At 43.5% G+C, this 19,019-nt stretch overlaps 1 protein-coding gene across 1 annotated transcript in view; it reads left to right on the forward strand.

Annotated features, from left to right (window-relative positions):
• The first annotated feature begins 1,957 nt into the window (after positions 1 to 1,957).
• The window catches only part of TMC2 (transmembrane channel like 2), a 104,219-nt gene continuing 87,157 nt past the window's right edge, over positions 1,958 to 19,019 (forward strand). Inside the window, exons 1-2 of the mRNA XM_025399899.1 lie at positions 1,958 to 2,000; positions 2,615 to 2,662. Of these exons, the coding sequence (XP_025255684.1) occupies positions 1,967 to 2,000; positions 2,615 to 2,662 (82 nt within the window). The 5' untranslated portion in view covers positions 1,958 to 1,966. The remainder of the gene's footprint in view (positions 2,001 to 2,614; positions 2,663 to 19,019) is intronic.

The raw sequence follows: 19,019 nt of genomic DNA on the forward strand, positions 1-19,019 counted from the left end.
CCTCTCACTGCCTCATGCCCTGGGGACTGGAGAGGCCCTGCAGGAACCAGTTGGGTCAGAGACCAAGGTGAGGGACAAAGAGAAAAGCTTAAAAGCTTGAGATGAACTGTTGCATGTGCATTTTAGAGGTAGTTCCTTTGCCCCTTCCCTCGCCAAGGTTGCATGAGGACAGGCACTCCTACTCCTGACCCCTGAGAAAGTACATGGGCACGATCAGAGGCCAGGTCTGTCCTTGACAGCCATAGGAGACTTGCCCTGCGGCAGGCTCTTGATTCTGTTGTGTCATAAAATCCTTTGGCATCCTGGTAAGGTCCGTAGACCCCTTTTCATATTTACTTATTTATTTATTTATTTATTTATATTTTTGAGACAGAGTCTCACTCTGTCACCCAGGCTGGAGTACAGTTGTGTAATCTCAGCTCACTGCAACCTCCACCTCCTGGGTCAAGCAATTCTCCTGCCTCAGCCTCCTGAGTAGCTGGGACTACAGACACATTCCACCACACCCGGCTAATTTTTGCATTTTTTTAGTAGAGATGGGGTTTCAACATGTTGGTCAGACTGGTCTCGAACTCCCAACCCTAGGTGATCCGCCTGCCTTGGCCTCCCAAAATTCCGGGATTACAGGCGTGAGCCACCGTGCCCAGCCACAGACCACTTTTCAGAACATAGACTTTAAATCCATAAAATAAAACACTAGGATTACAAAGGAGACCAATGATCCTGAAATAGGCATCAAAATCACTTTAAATATTTTTCATATAATGACAATATATGCTTCCTAATTAAATAACAAGATTTCATGGCAGGTCTCTTATAATTTTGAAGCTGTGATAACATATAAAATATTTTGAGGCAACCTCATTGGTTTAATGGGGCAATAAAATATCTGTGACTCGCTGGCACAAAAATCACATGTCGTTCCTTACATTCGTGATTGAGGGAAATGCTAAATCTCAGTTGAGACTAGGAAAAGTGAAGGTGTAATATTTTCTCCATCACTATTCACAAACTCACGGAATTCCATCCACAGCTCTGGGGGTTCCAGGGACTCCAGGTTAAGAACTCCACACTCTGAGGCCTTGTGAATGTCTTCCAGAGGGTCCCTCTGATGCTTTGGTGATGGTTTTCAAAGCAGCCAAATCTGTGCCTCCCTGAAGCCAGGGAAGGAAAAGCTACTGAGGGAGGGGGTGGGAGCTGAGAGGGAACATTCATCTGTGTGGTCTCGGGACTCCTGCAGCAGGATTCACAGTGCAGGCTCCTGGGGACCGGCACAGACTGACTGATTCCAACACCCAGTGCCACTGCTGGGAATATGCATTTTATTTTTTAAAATATATTATTATTGTTTTTCTTTTTGTGGAGATGGGGTCTTGCTATGTTGCTCAGGCTGGTCTTGAGCTCCTGGGCTCAAGCAATCCTCCTGCCTCTGTGTCCCTAAGTGCTGAGATGACAGGTGTGAATGACCACATGCCAGAATCTGCACTTTAAACAGAAGCCCAAGTAATAACTTAAACAAACATCCAGAATTTCCCTGGTGCTTTGTCCCAGTTAGAGACTCAAGATAATGGGAGAGGGCCTGGGATGCTCCTCACACCTCTTCTGGCTAGAGTGCCAGTGGCATCATTGCTGGGAGATAAGCCTGCAGCTCCTAGCCCCTCCAGGGCCCCTCATGTATAAGTGATGCCTGAAATGTGAGGCTACGCTGCTTCTTTGCTGGGAAACCTGAGAAGAGGAGTGTGTGGCCGGATTGATGGGCCGGGAACTCACCGCCTTCCTTCACCCGTCTCTCTCCTGCAAACTTCATCCACCTCTACATTCAATCTCAAACCAAGAAGCCCTGGCTGCTGTCAGGTCTAGGAGGGGAGGCCAGCCACCATGAGGGAGGAAAGTGGCCCAGGCTGAAGGTGTGCATGTGTAAGCACGCTGCGTAAGCCTGTGCGGGACCCCGGCAGCCCTGCTCACCATGAGCCACCAGGTAAAGGGCCTGAAAGAGGAAGGTGAGTCCACGTCTTGATCCTGCATGTCCCGCCCACAGGGTTCCTGGGCAGCAGCAGGGGATGGGGGAAACACATGTGGTCTTTAAGAGGCATAGGGAGGAGCTGGGTTTGACTCCAGGGCCTGCCCCCTGCGCGCTGAGCAACCTCGGCTGGTTATTCAACCTCTCTGGTCCTTGTGCATGAGATGGGGATAGTCATCACCTCCTTGCAGGGCTACTGGAAGGATTCAAGACAACCTGTGCACCGCGCCTGTGTTCAGGCCAGCACTGGAGACTGTCCCGGCCGCTGCATGTTCCTCAGAGCCTGCTGGGGCCTCTCAGCTTTCTGTTGTCTCAGTTAGGGTTGCCTGTTCCGAGCCAGCCCCTCAGCAGATTTCTATCTGTCTCTGTCTCTGTCCAGGGCAGGGGGTGGGGGATGTTCTGACCTCATGACTGACAGTATCAGAGAAATGTCACAGGCAGGGGACTCTATAATTTGCTGAGCAAAACCACTGGAGCTGGGTCCCAGTTTGAGGCAGCCACAAACCAGCTGAGGGGTCCCACAGTGACAGAGAGGCTGCAGGGAGGGGGACTCACTGGAGGTCAGCCATTTGTCAGCAATCCTGTCTCTTACAGCACGAGGTGGAATGAAAGGGCGGGCGAGGAGCGGCTCTCCACGCAGAGGTGAGACGGGGTGGTGGGTCTCTGGGGAGCCTGTTGTGCCTGGGTGCCCTCTGCCCAGCCCAATAGTCCAGCTACCCATCTGACATTCTCCTTCATCTCCTTCCCTCTCCTTCAACACCCTGCATGGAGCCTTCCTGGGAGGCAAGCTGTTTAACATGGGAGAGGGCAGAGTACCACTCAGAGAAGGTGCTACTTAGCACTCGGTGTCAGGGGAGACTCCCAGGGTTAGTGACACTCTGAGCTGAGCCTTGGGAAGCAGTGAACCTTCACCAGACAGAGGGCAGGGAAGCTCCGTGCAGGCTTCTGGTGGGTGGTGTGGCCAGACCCACATCCAGGCTGCCAGACTCCAGGGCGAACACTCTTAACCTCCAACAAGTAGCTGCCATAATGGGTGCTCCATCACCTTCCCGTTGGGAATGTGACCACAGCTCTCCCGTGAGCTGGTGAGGGAGCCAACTTGCTCCAAGAGAAGCGGGAGAGCCCAGGGAAGCCACAGGTGGAGAGAAAACCCTTGGTTGAGACTGAGGGTTCAGAGGAGAGGGGCAGAAGCCACACTCACAGGCTGGGCATCTTCATATCACAAAATATTATGGATGTGGTGCTGTTTGCTTCCCCTTCACATCCCAGGCAGGGCTGGGTCCTGCACCCAACCCTAGTAGGCAAGAAACCAGAACCTCGGGAAGCAATGGGGTTCTGGGGGGTTGGAAGAGATCTCCCTCCTCCCCCATTCTGGGAGGGAAGGCCCTATCTGGGAGGGAAGGCCCTATCTGGCACGCCATCAGTGGGGAGCTGGCCCCAGGAGCCCCTTCGTCTGCCCTTTCCCCTCCTGTGACCCGCTGCTGCCTGGTTGTCAGGAGCCTGAGTCTCAGTGAGGCAGCTCTGTTACAAGGGGAGAGACCCAGGAGCAGGAGACATGGAGGAGCTGGGCAGAGGCTGACAGGGGATTCTGCTGTGGCATCTCAACAGCCCTTCCTGGCCCCCATCCCGGAACTTGCCTCAGCCACTGTCCCTTCTTCCTACCCCACCAGCCTGCCTCATCCATTCTTTATCTCAATCCAAAGATGTAGGACCAAACCTGAGAAAGTTCCATGCCCCAGGGTGGCCAGACGAGAAACCTTCCTCCCGGGGGTCGGGCCGCGGTGCTCCTGTGGTGACCACCGCCTGTAGGATGCTCGGGCTGGTTCTCCACACTCCACTCCTCTCGTTGTCATCCAGATGTTGTCCCTTCCGCGCCTAGCCTGGCCTCCCTCTGCCTCCGCTGCAGGGCTGTGCCGTGCGGGACTCCCCTGTGAGCAGTAGTCCTTGAGTAGGACTGAAATGGAAGACCATTTTGCCTAACACACAAACCCTTTCCTACTGAAATATTCCACGTCGCCTCTGCCATTTTCCCTTTCCCATAGAACACAGGAAATCGGTCAGAATTTTCACTTCACAGATCTAAGTGGTGAAGGGGTGCAGTAAAGTTAAATATTGAGAATATATTAAATTAACTGAAACCCAGCCCCATGAAGCTTTCCATTTTAAATCTCCTCTGGAGTCACCTGCGACGGGACCTGATAGCCTCATCCTTCCGTTTATACTCTACCAGGAGGGAATAAAAGTTTAAGAATACAATGTTCTTTTCTCAGAATAGCTACAGTTTGTTACTGTGTTCGTTGAAAAGAAGGATGAGAACTCTCCCTCCTCCTATATCATTTGGTAAATGCACTGAACTGTTGAAATGACTGGACTGGAGGGCGGCCGCAGCCTCTCCTCAGCCTGTGTTTTGCACTGTGAATTCTCTGACCGAGTCAGGTGCTACACAGGAGGAGGCCTGTTACGTTTAGGAGAGCGTGTCCTGGGCTTGGACGCCTTCCTAGCAAGACAGCTGCCTTTCCAGCTCCTAAATTATGCATTATGTGGAGTCTGCTGAAAACTGATTATGAAAGAGGAAAAAGCAGCTGATTTTCTATGTAGAAGTGGTCTGGGGAAGATTGAAGGGCAAATTCTGGTTTGTTTTCCACATTGCATGTGAATTTTGTTCAGTTGGAGAACTAAATTACAGTAGGAATTACAGCTCGGAAAAAAAAAAAAAAGTGTAACACCAAATTGTATCTACGGTTCTAGGAAGGGTGCTTGGTGTAGTTCATTATCACAATGAAAACCATTGTCTTAGCTGACTGAGGACACAGAGAGAGCTCACAAGAGGATGCAAACAATGACATTCCCATTCAGTCCTTTCAAGCAACACAGAGCTGATCTTTATGGGAGCCCAGGGAACCCTTTCCGTGATCCCTTGCCTTGATCTCTGCTTCTCTGCCCTTTCTGGGTGTTGGGCTCAGTCCTAGAGCTCTCTTAGGGGTCATGGCTGTGATAATATTTGTTTTGCTCTGTCCCTTTTCCAACAGGGGGAGGAGCATTTGTAAGACAAATCATCCCTCACTGGCTAACACTAACTAGCTTCCTACCTTGGATGTTATGCAAAAATAGTATTTCTTTATGTTGTCTTATCAAAGACTGGTTTTCCATAGGGAGTGAGAAGAAGGAAAAGGTTGGGGCAGGAGTGGGCTAAGGAAACCTGCTCTATGATTAATACAGGACAGGTTCTCTTAGCTCACTCCTGCAAATAGCACACAAAACTTTTCTTTTCTTTTCTTTTCTTTTCTTTTCTTTCCGTTTTCTTTTTTTCTTTTTTTTTTTGAAATGGAATCTTGCTGTGTTGCCCAGGCTAGAGTGCAGTGGTGTGATCTTGGTTTACTGCAACCTCTGCCTCCCGAGTTCAAGTGATTCTCCTGCCTCAGCCTCCCAAGTAGCTGGGATTACAGGTGCACGCCACCACGCCCGGCTAATTTTTGTGTTTTCAGTAGAGACAGGGTTTCACCATCTTGGCCAGGCTGGTCTCAAACTCCTGCCTCATGATCCACCTGCCTCAGCCTCCCGAAGTGCTGGGATTACAGGTGTGAGCCACCACACCCAGCCGCAAGACTTTTCAATGCACCTATGCCAGTTGTCTCATCAATCCCGGCAGTAACCTCAGCATTTAAAACTGAGTCTCAAAGACATGGAGATGGCCAGGCACAGTGGCTCATGACTGTAATCCCAGCACTTTGGGAGGCTGAGGTGGGCAGATCACTTGAGGTCAGGAGTTCGAGACTAGCCGGGTCAATGTGGTGAAACCTCGTCTCTACTAAAAATATAAAACTTAGCCAGGCGTGGTGGTGCATGACTGTAGTCCCAGCTACTCGGGAGGCAGAGGTGAGAGAATCGCTTGAACCCAGGAGGCGGAGGTTGCAGTGAGCCTACATGGCGCCATTGCACTCTAGCGTGGGTGACTGAGAGAGGCTCTGTCTAAAAAACAAAAAAAAAAAAAAAAAAAGGAGATTATTAATGATGGCTTCACACCCGTGTTGGTGCCTCTTTTTGCCTTTAAAATAAGTGCAGCAATCACAGCTAATATGCTCACAAGACCTTCCCTGTAGCAACTGCGGTGCACTGTTACCCTCCCCACATCACCTTCTTCCATGTTGCTAGTGTGACCCTTTGATGCAGACCTTGCCCCAGCAAACATGCTCCGTTATCACACCCTTACCCTCCGGATTTCAACCCAGTTCCCTGTGGGTGCGTTCCCCTCTCCTCCTGCCTCCCACACCAGAACACACCTGGGACACAGCTCTGCCTTGGTCACCTATGCCCCAGACTCCCTGGCATTTCTGCTGGGGCCCCTCAATCCCCTGTTTCCTCTGCCTGGAATCCTCCTAACTTGCTACCACAATCACCCCCTCCATTTCTCTACCCACTTCTTCCCTTGGCAAACGCCTATTCATCCTTCAAGATTCAGAGTAGCCCCTAGGTATGTATTAAAGACTTCATGGTAATTATTTTTAATTGAGCCATAAAATATTTCACACAGTAGATAAATCACAGGTTAATCAAGCATTATTCTATTACTGAATATTTAGGTTATTTCTCATTTTTATAATAGAAATAATGTTGCATTGAAGATTCTTGGGCTTGGGTTGACTCCTACAGGTGGAATTAATAGATCAGAAAGTATTTTTAGGCTGGGCATGGTGGCTCACGCTTGTAATTCCAGCACTTTTGGGAGGCCGAGGCGGGCAGATCACTTAAGCTCAGGAGTTTGAGACCAGCCTGGCCAACATGGCGAAACCCCTTCTCTGCTAAAAATACAAAAATTAGCCAGGTGTGGTGGCGCACACCTATAATCCCAGCTACTTGGGAGGCTGAGGCACAAGAATCTCTTGAATCCAGGAGCTTGAGGTTGCAGTGAGCCGAGATCGCACCACTGCCCTCCAGCCTGGGCAATAGAACAAGACTCTGTCTCAAAACCAAAAAAAAAAAAAAAAAAAAGAAAGAAAGTAAAGAAAAAAGAAAGTATTGTAAAGCTCTTGTTACATATTGCCAAACTGCATAAAGAGCTGCATTACAATTTTTATTGCTACCAGTAATAAATATACATTTTAACAAGTCTCATTAGTCCTGGATGGAAAATTTTAAATACCTAATACCATAAACAAGACTTGAAATCTCATTATTGATTTATTTTAAATTTGTTTTGATCATTAGTAAAACTGCATTTTCCCGTTTCCTAGTTGCATTTCCCCATTAGTAACTTACCTGTTCATAAGTTTTGCTTAACAGTCTTTGTGTCCTCCCCCATATTGATATGTGAGTTCTTTCCATTAGTCTCATGTTTGATTAAAAATTTTTCTTATTTGAAAAAAAAAAAGATTCAGAGTACGTGTTGGAGAGGAGAATTTTTTTCCTCTACCTTCCTAAGTTCAGTGACTACAGGCTCTGTGAATCAAACTGACAAAAGACAGATCAACAAGAGGGGGAAAAAGGATTGGATTATATATGTACAAATGAGTGTTCACAAGGAAGATGACTCAAGGAGGTGGTTAGAATTTGGGGCTTATATACCATCTTAGAGGTAAATGTCATCTTAAAGGGTGATAGAGTGTGGAGAAGAGGCTTGACAAAGGAAAAGCATTTTGGGGCTTCTGGGTAAGTTACGGAAGGTGACTAGAAAATGTATGGTAAATAAATGTTACTTAGTAAGGTTTGTTAAGCAGGTAAGAGTCTTCTCAGGTGCTAAGAGCTGTCTCTAGAGTAGTTATCTTCCAAGTATAGGAGAGGGAGACCCCTTCCAAATGGAAATATACGTCTTGCTTTTAGTCCGAAAGGGGAAAGGAGCGACACATATGTAATTACCTTCAGCTTCAAATAATCTTTATGCCGAAGAGGCATATTTTGGGAAGGTATCTTCTAGTCTCCTTCATAAACATCAGTTCTTTGTGAAGCATTTCCAACCATCCCGACGATAATTTATCACTCCCTTTCTCTTTCTGTATTTTTACAGTCTTTTCTCTTTAGTCCACCATTTTCTTCCTTCCTTCCTTCCTTCCTTTCTTCCTTCCTTCCTTCCTTCCTTCCTTCCTTCCTTTTCTTTGACAGAGTCTTACTCTGTCACCTAGGCTAGAGTCAGTGGCGCATCTTGGCTTACTGCAACCTCTGCCTCCCAGGTTCAAGCAATTCTCTTGTCTCAGCCTCCCGAGTAGCTGGGACTACAGGCGAGCACTACCACGCCTGGCTAATTTTTGTATTTTTAGTATTTTATACTTAGTATATTTAGTAATATACTAAGTATTTAGTATTTTGTGTTTTTCTTTTCAAAAACAAAATACAAGGCCAGGCACGGTGGCACACACCTGTAATCCCAATTACTTGGGAGGCTGAGGCAGGAGAACTGCTTGAACCTGGGAGGTAGAGGCTGCAGTGAGCTGAGATCTCACCACTTCACTCCAGCCTGGGTGACAGAGTGAGACTCTGTCTCAAAAATAAAATAAAATAAAATAAAAACAAAATACATTTATCTACGTTATTGTCCAAAGCTGGCTCCCTAACACCCCACAACCTGTTGATAAGACAAAGCTGATTTATTGCCTATAGCAGGCAAAGCTTTGGCAGTATCTAACAAGGGGAAGGTAAGGCCAGAACTTACTGAGAATTGGAAATTTGATCGAAGGCAGGTCTTTCAAAGTGAGAACTGGAATGAGATTGGGTAAGAATCACAACATAATAGTCCACAATAAACAGCATGGCCAGGATTTTGATGTGAGGCATTCGAAGAATCTTAGAGCCCAAATTGAAGAATTGACAGGTCTTTGGGAAAATCCTGTAATGAACAATCAACATTTGCCTGGGTAGGAGATGCCTAGAAAAATAAAGACACGCTCATGAAGCAGAGACGTAGCACAAAGTCATCTTAATACAGACACTAAGGTGTAGCTGGGCTGTCTGTGTCCAGACTCAGTGTGAGGGAAGATGGTTTAAGTTCTCAATTTCTCCTTGTGGTCATTCTTCAGCCCAAGCTGAAGGAAAAGCCATCAGTATGTCAATCTAGATATTCACCAGTATTTGAGGGGTCATCATTTCATATCAATTGTCTGTTAACAGTTGTTTCACATCCAGCTTCTGGTGGCAACTGTTTCAACCTGCATGTCAGATTTTCCAGTTCTATTTTTTTTTTTTTTTTGAGACAGAGTCTGTCTCTGTCACCCAGGCTGGAGTGCAGTGGCATGATCTCGGCTTAGTGCAATCTCCGCCTCCTGGGTTCCAGTGATTCTCATGCCTCAGCCTCCCAAGCAGATGGGACTACAGGCGCTCGCCACCATGCCCAGCTGATTTTTTTTTTTTTTTTTTTTTTTGGTATTTTTAGTAGAGATGGGGTTTCACCATGTTGGCTAGGCTGGTCTCGAACTCTTGACCTCAAGGATCCACCCGCCTTTGCCTCCCAAAGTGCTGGGATTACAGGCATGAGCCAACGCGCCCAGCCAGATTTTCCAGTTCTCTTTAGTGGATAACCCTTGCTGGATGATTAGAATAATGGCAGCAGTGCAGCAGCATTTAAAACTCTGGAGATCCCACCTCTGAATGCTGGCACACAGACAAATACTAAGAGAAGGATTATCATCAGAGTTTGTATAATCTACTTCTCAGCTGGGAGCTAAGAGTGCCCCGACTAAACAAGAAAGTAGATCTCATCCCGAATCTGGAGTCCATGTAACCAAATATGAGGTTACTCATCAAATTACCCAATTTCTGATTTCTTTGTTTACTTCCTAGATCTTTTTAGTAATATTAAAGATTTCAGAGAGGTCTGCAGGAATGTAAGTACAGCATTCTTCCTCTAAAACAGCACACATTCCCTGCCTTGGGAGATCAATATCTTATCTAAGGCAGCTCTGTTCTGGACCACCACCCACCCAATCTCATAAACCTCTTAACAAATGAGTTTTATGGCCTTACTGACATTGTCTAAATCATCTGCTATTCTCTCAACCACAGTATGCTACATTTACCCTACTATCCAGATCTCTTGTAAATTATGAAATGAAGGTTGGGTGCAGTGATTCACACCTGTAATCCCAGCATTTTGGGAGGCCAAGATGAGAAGATCACATGAGGCCAGGAGTTCAAGGCCAGCCTGGGCAACATTGCAAGACTCCATCGCTACAAAAAAATTTAAAAATTGGCCAGGCATGATGGCGCACACTTATAGTCCTAGCTGTTCAAGAGGTGGAGGCAGGAGGATCACTTGAGGCCAGGAGTTCAAGAGCAGCCTGGGCAAATAATGAGACCCCTGTCTCTACAAAAAAAAAAAAAAAAATGAACTAGACATGCATGGTGGCACACACCTGTAGTTCTAACTACACAGGAGGCTGATATGAGAGGATCTCTTGAGCTCAGGAGTTTGAGGCTACAAAGAGTTATGATGGCCCCATTACACTTCACTCTAGATGATAGAGCAAGATCCTGTCTCAAAAATAAATACATACACACATAAAGGCATGCATACATACATAAAGTATGAAAAGAAGTGTCTTGAGGGGAGAAGAAAGAAATCTAGAATATCCCTAGGGTACTTAGGATTTCAGTTCTCAAACCAGGGCCCAGTTTTTCTCCTTCTTCAATGAACTATCTACTGATCTCATTTTACTAGAGAACAAATTAATAGATGATATCATAGACAATTCTGAGAGTAGGTATTAGTTTACAAAGGTAAGAAGTTCCTGTCTTGTTTGTCAGTAAGTCAAGAGGCTTCTGTTCCTTATCCAGTATCCATCACCGGGGGCCATTCAGTCATCTGGTTTTGGCCAGAATACTCCTATGGGATTGTCATATAATGTTGTAAACTGTTGGTACCATTCATCACGAATAGTTTGGTGTCAAGCAGGTAATTGTGTAGTTTTGAGATCACTAAGTAGATCTAAAGCAAACAGAAGAGGAAGAAGAAGAAGGAGGAGGAGGAGGAGGGGAGGGGGAGTAGGGGAGGAGGAAAGGAAGAAGGAAGAAAGAAGAAGGAAGAAGAAGGAGGAGGAGGAGAAGGAGGAGGAAAGAAGGAAAAAGGAAGACAGTAGAAGGAAGAAGAAGGAGGAGGAAGGAGGAAGAAGGAAGAAGAAGAGGAGAAGGAGGAGGAAAAAACAAAACTGATGTCTTACTTGTAAGATCTTTGAAAGTAGACAGTCTCCAAAAATATACCACCTATTCCTCAATCCGCTTGTAATTCTGTCAGTGAAAGTCTGGTCACAAATACTAGCTCTCACAAAAGGTCCCCAGGTAGTGTTTCATGGAGGCAGGGCCCTTCTAGGACATGACGAAGCTTTTGGATTTCTCCCCGCCTGACCTGTTGCAGAGTTGCCATCTAAAAAGTCATCCAGTGGTTGAGTCCAGTTACCCAGGAAACCAACTGATTTCTTAAAAGGAACTGGAACCAAATTCAACTGGGTGGCTCCTGAAGAAAAATGTGCACTCTAGACAGTTCATGGGTTAACTGTAGCTGGGTACTAAACTCATACCAACGAGTGATTAAGGATGTAAACAGAAATATTAAAAAATAAGTCTTGTAAGTTACATAACTAAAGTAGCCTTAAGTCAGGGAGAGGACAGGAGGTAGGTAAAAGAATAGGAAACAGAGGAATATCGATTATAGAATAGCAATCTGCAGACTTGGCATAAGCTGTAGATCTTCGGCATAAGCTGTCTACATCTGAGGCTGTCTGCTTTGGGAGGTCTCCTAAGAATCTTTAGCTTGAGGTCACCAATATGAATGGTTTTCTAGTAATTTTAGGATGTAGCCCAGGCTGGAGTGCAGTGGCCGGATCTCAGCTCACGGCAAGCTCCGCCTCCCGGGTTTACGCCATTCTCCTGCCTCAGCCTCCCGAGTAGCTGGGACTACAGGCGCCCGCCACCTCGCCTGGCTAGTTTTTTGTATTTTTTTAGTAGAGACGGGGTTTCACCGTGTTAGCCAGGATGGTCTCGATCTCCTGACCTCATGATCCGCCCGTCTCGGCCTCCCAAAGTGCTGGGATTACAGGCTTGAGCCACCGCGCCCGGCCGGTTTATGTCTCTTGAGTTGAAGGACCTGATCAACTCTTTAAGAGTTTCGCCAGCATGTTAGTCGTTACCTAACAGAGTCCTTCCAACTAGGGTTCTGAAATAGTTCTTTGTTGAAGACAAAAACTCTGGAGGGTTTAAGAAAGCATTGGAGGCAAAACAAATAGTATCTGTAGGTGACACAGACTTAAACCGGTTGAGGGTAACTTATTCCTGAAAACTTTCAAAAGTGAAACATTTCATAACAATGAAACTGACAGGAAAATTTGGATGCTTCCATAGCATGCAAAACAAACAATGAAGGCATTCTAAAAGCTTTGGGTAAAATGTCTATAATGATTAAGCATGTTTTAACAGATAATGTACACTATATCTAATTTATAAAGATGGATAACCATAATTTTTACAGAGAAAAAATCTTGAAGTATAACATATAATTATCTAAAAACATAATGTACATGACATACCAAGAAAATATCAAACATATAAGAAAAATATATCAAGACTATATGAAGAATGTCAAGTAAAAAGATTCAGTAAGTAAGTATGGAGTAGGTCCTAAACATCTACATTTTAATAAAAGTCCATAGATATGTCTGATGTGCATCTCCAATAGAAAAGCACTGGCCTGAAGGAGGCTAGATTCAAATTAAAGAGGAAACATTGTGTCCAAATAAACATTTTAAATGATAACTGAATTATGACTGAGGATTCCACCGTTGTCTAACATCAGGCAGAGCACCACCAGGACTCTAACGAAAGCAAACAGACCATAGACAATGGAGGAATTAACAAATCTCTGAATATAGAACATATAGTTGCTGAAATGTTTGAACATTTTACCTACACAAGTTAACCTAGAGAAGGCTAAGCATCTCTTCTGATCTGACAAGCTTCCCGCAAAATCCTAACAACAATGTATCAAATCATCCTAATTGTTTCTGGCTCCTGTATTTTAAATAAGGTGAAAGAATAAGTCTTGTGGCCTTCTAGGGGCCCTCTGGGAAATCTCAAAGGTAGTCTAGGTAAAAAGGTATTCTGAAGGTTATTCAACTTCATTTGAGAGTCAATCTTGAAAACAAACAAAATTGTCTGGAGAATTGAACACAGGAATAACATTTGGCTACTCATTTGAAAGTGGCGATAAAACATTTAAAATATTTAAAAACAAGCATAGAAGGTAAGGTGATCACCCGCTAAGAACCTTAACTCTTTCATAAGTGAAGAAGCTTTATTATCTTAAATAAAATTTCCTTTCTGCAAACCTTCTGCTATTTCCTATTTCCATTTGGGTTTTGTCCTTCACAGATGTCTTTACTACTCTGGAACAACTAGGCATTTTACTTCAGGACAAAACTGTTCTTTTTTTCTTAACAAAAACACATTTTGTTACTTTGCATACAAAGTTGTACCTCTCTATCAAGATTGATCGTAATAGAGTGTCATTTAATTATAACTTTTAACCAAAGGATCTTCTGTTTCACAGAACAAACTGGGAGGATGGAAAATTGTCAACTGTCACACATCAGCATTTTAGATTAGCAAGGAACCTATGTAAGTCTAGAAACAGCATATTCAAGTAGAATTAAAAATGTAAGCTAGTCTTTTACTTAATGCTGAAAAACCAAAGAAGGCATAGTGGTTTTTATTAAATTAAACATAATAAATTAGTTCATTTGCCAAATTTTTACCTGATTTCCAGGATTTTAAAAATTTATTTGTGTTTTTTGGTTTTTTTGTTTTTGCATTTGTTTAGAAACAGGGTCTTGCTCTGTTACTCAGGCTGGAGTACACTGGTGCCCTCACAGCTCACTTGGGCAATCCTGCTATCTCAGTCTCCCGAGTAGCTAGTACTACCAGCACTTACCACTATGCCTGGCTAAATTTTTAGTTTTTTTGTACAGCCAGGATCTCACTATGTTGCCCAGGATGGTCCTGAATTCCTAAGTTCAAATTATTCTCCCTCTTCAGCCTCCCAAAGTGCTGGGATTATAGGCATGAGTCACCGCGCCCAGCCTAAGCACTTAATATCTTTTCAGCTAATTAAATGAGTTCTTTTATTTTGTTGTCATTGTTGTTGATGACTTTTTTAAAGAATATTTTTCAGTCAGGCATGGTTGCTTACGTCTGTAATCTCAGCACTTTTGGAGGCCAAGGTGGGCGGATCACTTGAGGTCAGGAGTTTGAGACCAGCCTGGCCAACACAGTGAAACCCTGTATCTACTGAAAATACAAAAATTAGTCAGGCATGGTGGCACATGCCTGTAATCCCAGCTACTTGAGAGGCTGAGGCAGAAGATTCCCTTGAATTTGGGGAGCAGATGTTGCAGTGAGCCGAGAGCACGCCACTGCACTCCAGCCAAAGAGGAAAAATATTTTTCCTATCCTTCTACAGTTTGCAACTCCTTTATCTTCAGAAAAACTTACCCTTGAGTTTCCTCAGAGCATTTCATTCAGTAATCATTTCATTTTTAAAAAATAGACTTCATTTTTTACAGCAGTTTTAGGATTAGAGAAAAATTTTGCAGAAATTATGTAGAGTTTTGGCCGGGTGCAGTGGCTCGTGCCCGTAATTCCAGCACTTTGGGAGGACAAGGTGGGCAGATCACCTGAGGTCAGAAGTTGGAGACCAGCTTGGCCAACATGGTAAAGCCCTGTCTGTACTAAAAATACAAAAATTGGCCGGGCGCGGTGGCTCAAGCCTGTAATCCCAGCACTTTGGGAGGCCGAGACGGGTGGATCACGAGGTCAGGAGATCGAGACCATCCTGGTGAACATGGTGAAACCCCGTCTCTACTAAAAAATACAAAAAACTAGCCGGGCGAGGTGGCGGCGCCTGTAGTCCCAGCTACTCGGGAGGCTGAGGCAGGAGAATGGCGTGAACCCGGGAGGCGGAGCTTGCAGTGAGCTGAGATCCGGCCACTGCAACTCCAGCCCGGGAGACAGAGCGAGACTCCGTCTCAAAAAAAAAAAAAATACAAAAATTAGCTGGGCATGGTGGTGTGTACCTATAATCCCAGCTACTCGGTGGCTGGGGCAAGAGAATCACTTGAACCCTGGAGGCAGGGGATGCAGTGAGCCGAGATTGCACCACTGCACTCCAGCCTGGGCAACAGAGCCAGACTCTTGTCTTAAAAAAAAAAAAAAAAAAAAAAAATAGCTCCGTGCAGTGGCGCATGCCTATAGTTTCAGCTGCTTGGGAGGCTGAGGCAGGAGGATCACTTCAGCGTGGGAGGCAGAGGCTGTAGTGTGCTGAGATTGTGCCACTGCACTCCAGCCTGGGTGACAGAACAAGACCCTGTCTCAAAAAAACAGAAATTAAAATTTAAAAAAATTACATAGAGTTTCCATGTACAACCTTCTTTCCTCCCCTCGCCCAATGTTTCTCCTAGCATGTCGTATTGGGTGTGCTGCATTTGTTAACAACTGATGGGCCAATACGGATACATTATTAACTAAAGCGCATATTTTACACTAGAGTTAACTCTTTGTACATTCCATAGATTTTGACAGATGCATAATAAATCATGTATCCATCATCACAGTATGATACAGAATAATATGCCCCCAAAATATCCTGTGGCCCACCTATTCAACCCCCTCTCCCTCCTGCTGAACCCTCGGCAACCACTGATCATTTTTTCCGCTGTCTCTAGAGTGTTCTCTTTCTCCAGAATGCTGTATAGTTACAATCATACAGCATATAACCTTTTCATATTACCTTCTTTCACTTAGAAATATGCATTTCAGTTTCCCTCATGTCTCCTCATCGCTTGAAAGTTCATTTCATCACCGAGTAATAGTTCATTGTATTTATGACCACAGTTGGTTTATGCATTCACCTATTGAAGGACATCTTAGTTGCTTCCACATTTTGATAATTATGAATAAGGCAGCTGTAAATATTTGTGTGCAGGCTTTTGTTTTGGGACATAAATTCCAGCTCATTTGGGTTAACACCTAGGAGTGCAAATGCTGGATTTTATGGTCAATCTATGTTTGGTTTTGTAAGAAACTGCCATACTGTTTTCCAAAGTAGCTGTACCATTTTGCATCCTCACTAGCAATACATGAGAGTTCCTGTTGTTCTACATTTTTTATAGCATTTTGTGTTGCCAATAAGTGTGTAATAGTATTTCATTGGCGTTTTAATTCACAGTTCCCTAATGACATACCATGTCGAGCATCTTTTCATATGCCTATTTACCATCTGTATACTTTCGTTGATGAGATGTCTGTTCAGATATTTTCTCTATTTTTTAATTGTGTGTTTTCTTATTCTTGAATTTTAATGTGTGTATTTTGGATACAAGTCCTTTGTCAGATACATGTTTTGCAAATATTTTCTCCTAGTGTGTGGCTTTTTAAAATAATTCTCTTAACAGTGTCTTTTGCAGAGTGGAAGTTTTTAATTTTAATGAAGTAAAACATCAGTTTTTGTCTTTAATGGATTATGCTTTTGGTATTGTATTTTATTCTTGGTTTTTGTTTTTGTTTTCATTTATGGTGTGGTATTTTAAAAGTCATTGCCAAATCGAAGGTCATTTCAATTTTCTCCTTTGTTGTCTTTTACGGTTTTATAGCTTTGTGTTTTACATTTAGGTTTATGATCCATTTGGAGTTAATTTTTGTGAAAGGCATAAGGTCTGTATCTAGATTTTTGGTTTTGGCCTATGGGTGTCCAGTTGTTCCAGCACAATTTGTTGAAAAAACTATCCTTTCTCCATTGTATTTTCTTTGTTCCTTTGTCAAAGGTTGGCTGTGTTTGTGTGGGTCTATTTCTGAGCTCTCTATTCTGTCCCATTGATCTAATTCTCTTTCACCAGTATCACACTGTCTTAATCACTGTAATAGTGTTGATGTGAATGAAGTAGAGCTTTATAGTCTTGATGTGGATTGTGTTGGATATTCTGGGTCTTCTGCCTTTCCATACAAACTTTAGAATCAGGGCCAGGTGCAGTAACTCACACCTATAATCCCAGCACTTTGGGAGGCCAAACTGGGAGGATTGCTTGATCCCAGGGCATTGAGAACAACTCGGGCAATATAGAGACTGTTTCTCTACCAAAAAAAAAAAATATATATATATATATATATAATTAGCTGGTCATGGTTAGTGTGCACCTGTAGACCCCGCTATTTGGGAAGCTGAAGTGGGAGGATTGCTTGAGACCAGGAGTTTGAGGTTCCAGTGAGCTATTTTCGTGCCATTGCACTCCAGCCTGAGCAACAGAATGAGACCCTGTGTCTAAACAAATAAACAAACACTTTAGAATCAGTTTATCAATATCCACAGAATAATTTCCTGGGATTTTGACTGATATCGCATTAACTCTGTAGAGAAAGCTGGGAAGAACTGACATTTTAATAATGTTGAGTCTTCTTATTCATGAATGTTCCATGTTCATTCCATTGAACATTCATTTATTTAAGTTTTTGAGTTCTTTCGTCAGAATTTTGCAGTCTTCTTCATATAGCTCTTACGCATATTTTGTTACATTTATACATAAGTTTTGTTTGTTTGTTTGTTTTTGAGACAGAGTTCTGTCACCCATGCTGGAGTGCAGTGGCACAATCTTGGCTCACTGCAACCTCTGCCTCATGAGTTCAAGGGATCTTCCCACTTCAGCCTCTGACGTAGCTGGGAATACAGACTTGTGCCACCATACCCAGCTAATTTTTGCATTTTTAGTAGAGACGTGGTTTCACCATGTTGGCCAGGCTGATTTGGAACTCCGGACCTCAACTGATCCATCTGCCTTGGCCTCCCAAAGTGCTGGGATTACAGGCATGAACCACCGTGCCCTGCCAAGTATTTCACTTTTTTAGTTCTAATATAAATGGTGTTGTGGTTTTAATTTTAAATTTCAATTGTTCATTGCTGGCATATAGGAGCAATTGACTTTTGCATATTAACCTTGTATCCTGCACCCTTGTTACAAAATGGCTTATTGGTTCTAGGAGGTTCTTGTGGTTTGTTTTGTTTTGTTTTGTTTTTGTCAATTCTTTGAGATTTTCTACATAGACAATTATGCTATCTGTGAACAAAGATGGTTTTATTTCTTTGTTCCCATTTAGTCTACTGTTAATATCCTTTTATTGTCTTACTGCATTATCTAGGACTTCCAACACAGTGCTGAATAGGTGACAGGAGACATCCTTGTCTTGTTCCCAGTCTTGGGGGAAAAGCATCTAGTTTCTCACCATTAAGTATGATGTTAGTTGTAGGGTTTTTGTAGCAATTCTTCATCAGGTTGAGGAATTATCCCCTCTACTTCTAGTTTGCTGATAATTTTTTAAATCATGAATGAGTGTCGTTTTTTTAATGTTTTCTCTGCATCTATTGATATGATCCTGTGATTGTTTTTCATTAGCTGTTGATATGATGGATTTCATCAATTGATTTTCTAATGTTGAGCCAGTCTTGCATGCCTGGACTAAATCCCACTTGACCTTGGTATACAACTCTTTTTATATGTTCTTGAATTCAATTTTCTATTTTATTAAGGATTTTTATATCTATGTTTATAAGAGATACAAGTCTGTTTTGTGTGACATTTTTGTCTGGTTTTTGTTCTAGAGTAATGCTGGTGTCGTAAAATGAGTTAGGAAGTGTTCTGTCTGCTTCTATTTTCTGGAAGAAATGTTAAAAAAAAATTGTACCATTTCTTTTTTAAACATTTGATAACATCACCAGTGGAATCATCCAGGCCTGATGTTTTCTACTTAAAAGGCTACTAATTGTCAAGACAATTTCTTTGATAAATATAGGCCTATTCAGATTACCTGTTTGGCTTTGTGTGAGTTTTGGTAGATTGTGTTTTTCCAGGAATTTGTCGAGTTCATCTGAGCCAGCAAATTTATAGGCATCAAGTTGTTCGCAATACTCCTTTGTTATCCTTTTTTTTTTTTTTTGAGACAGAGTTTTGCTCTTGTTGCCCAGGCTGGAATACAATGGCAT

The sequence above is a fragment of the Theropithecus gelada genome, chromosome 10, assembly GCF_003255815.1.
Source record: "Theropithecus gelada isolate Dixy chromosome 10, Tgel_1.0, whole genome shotgun sequence".
In the NCBI taxonomy this organism is placed as follows: Eukaryota; Metazoa; Chordata; class Mammalia; order Primates; family Cercopithecidae; genus Theropithecus; species Theropithecus gelada.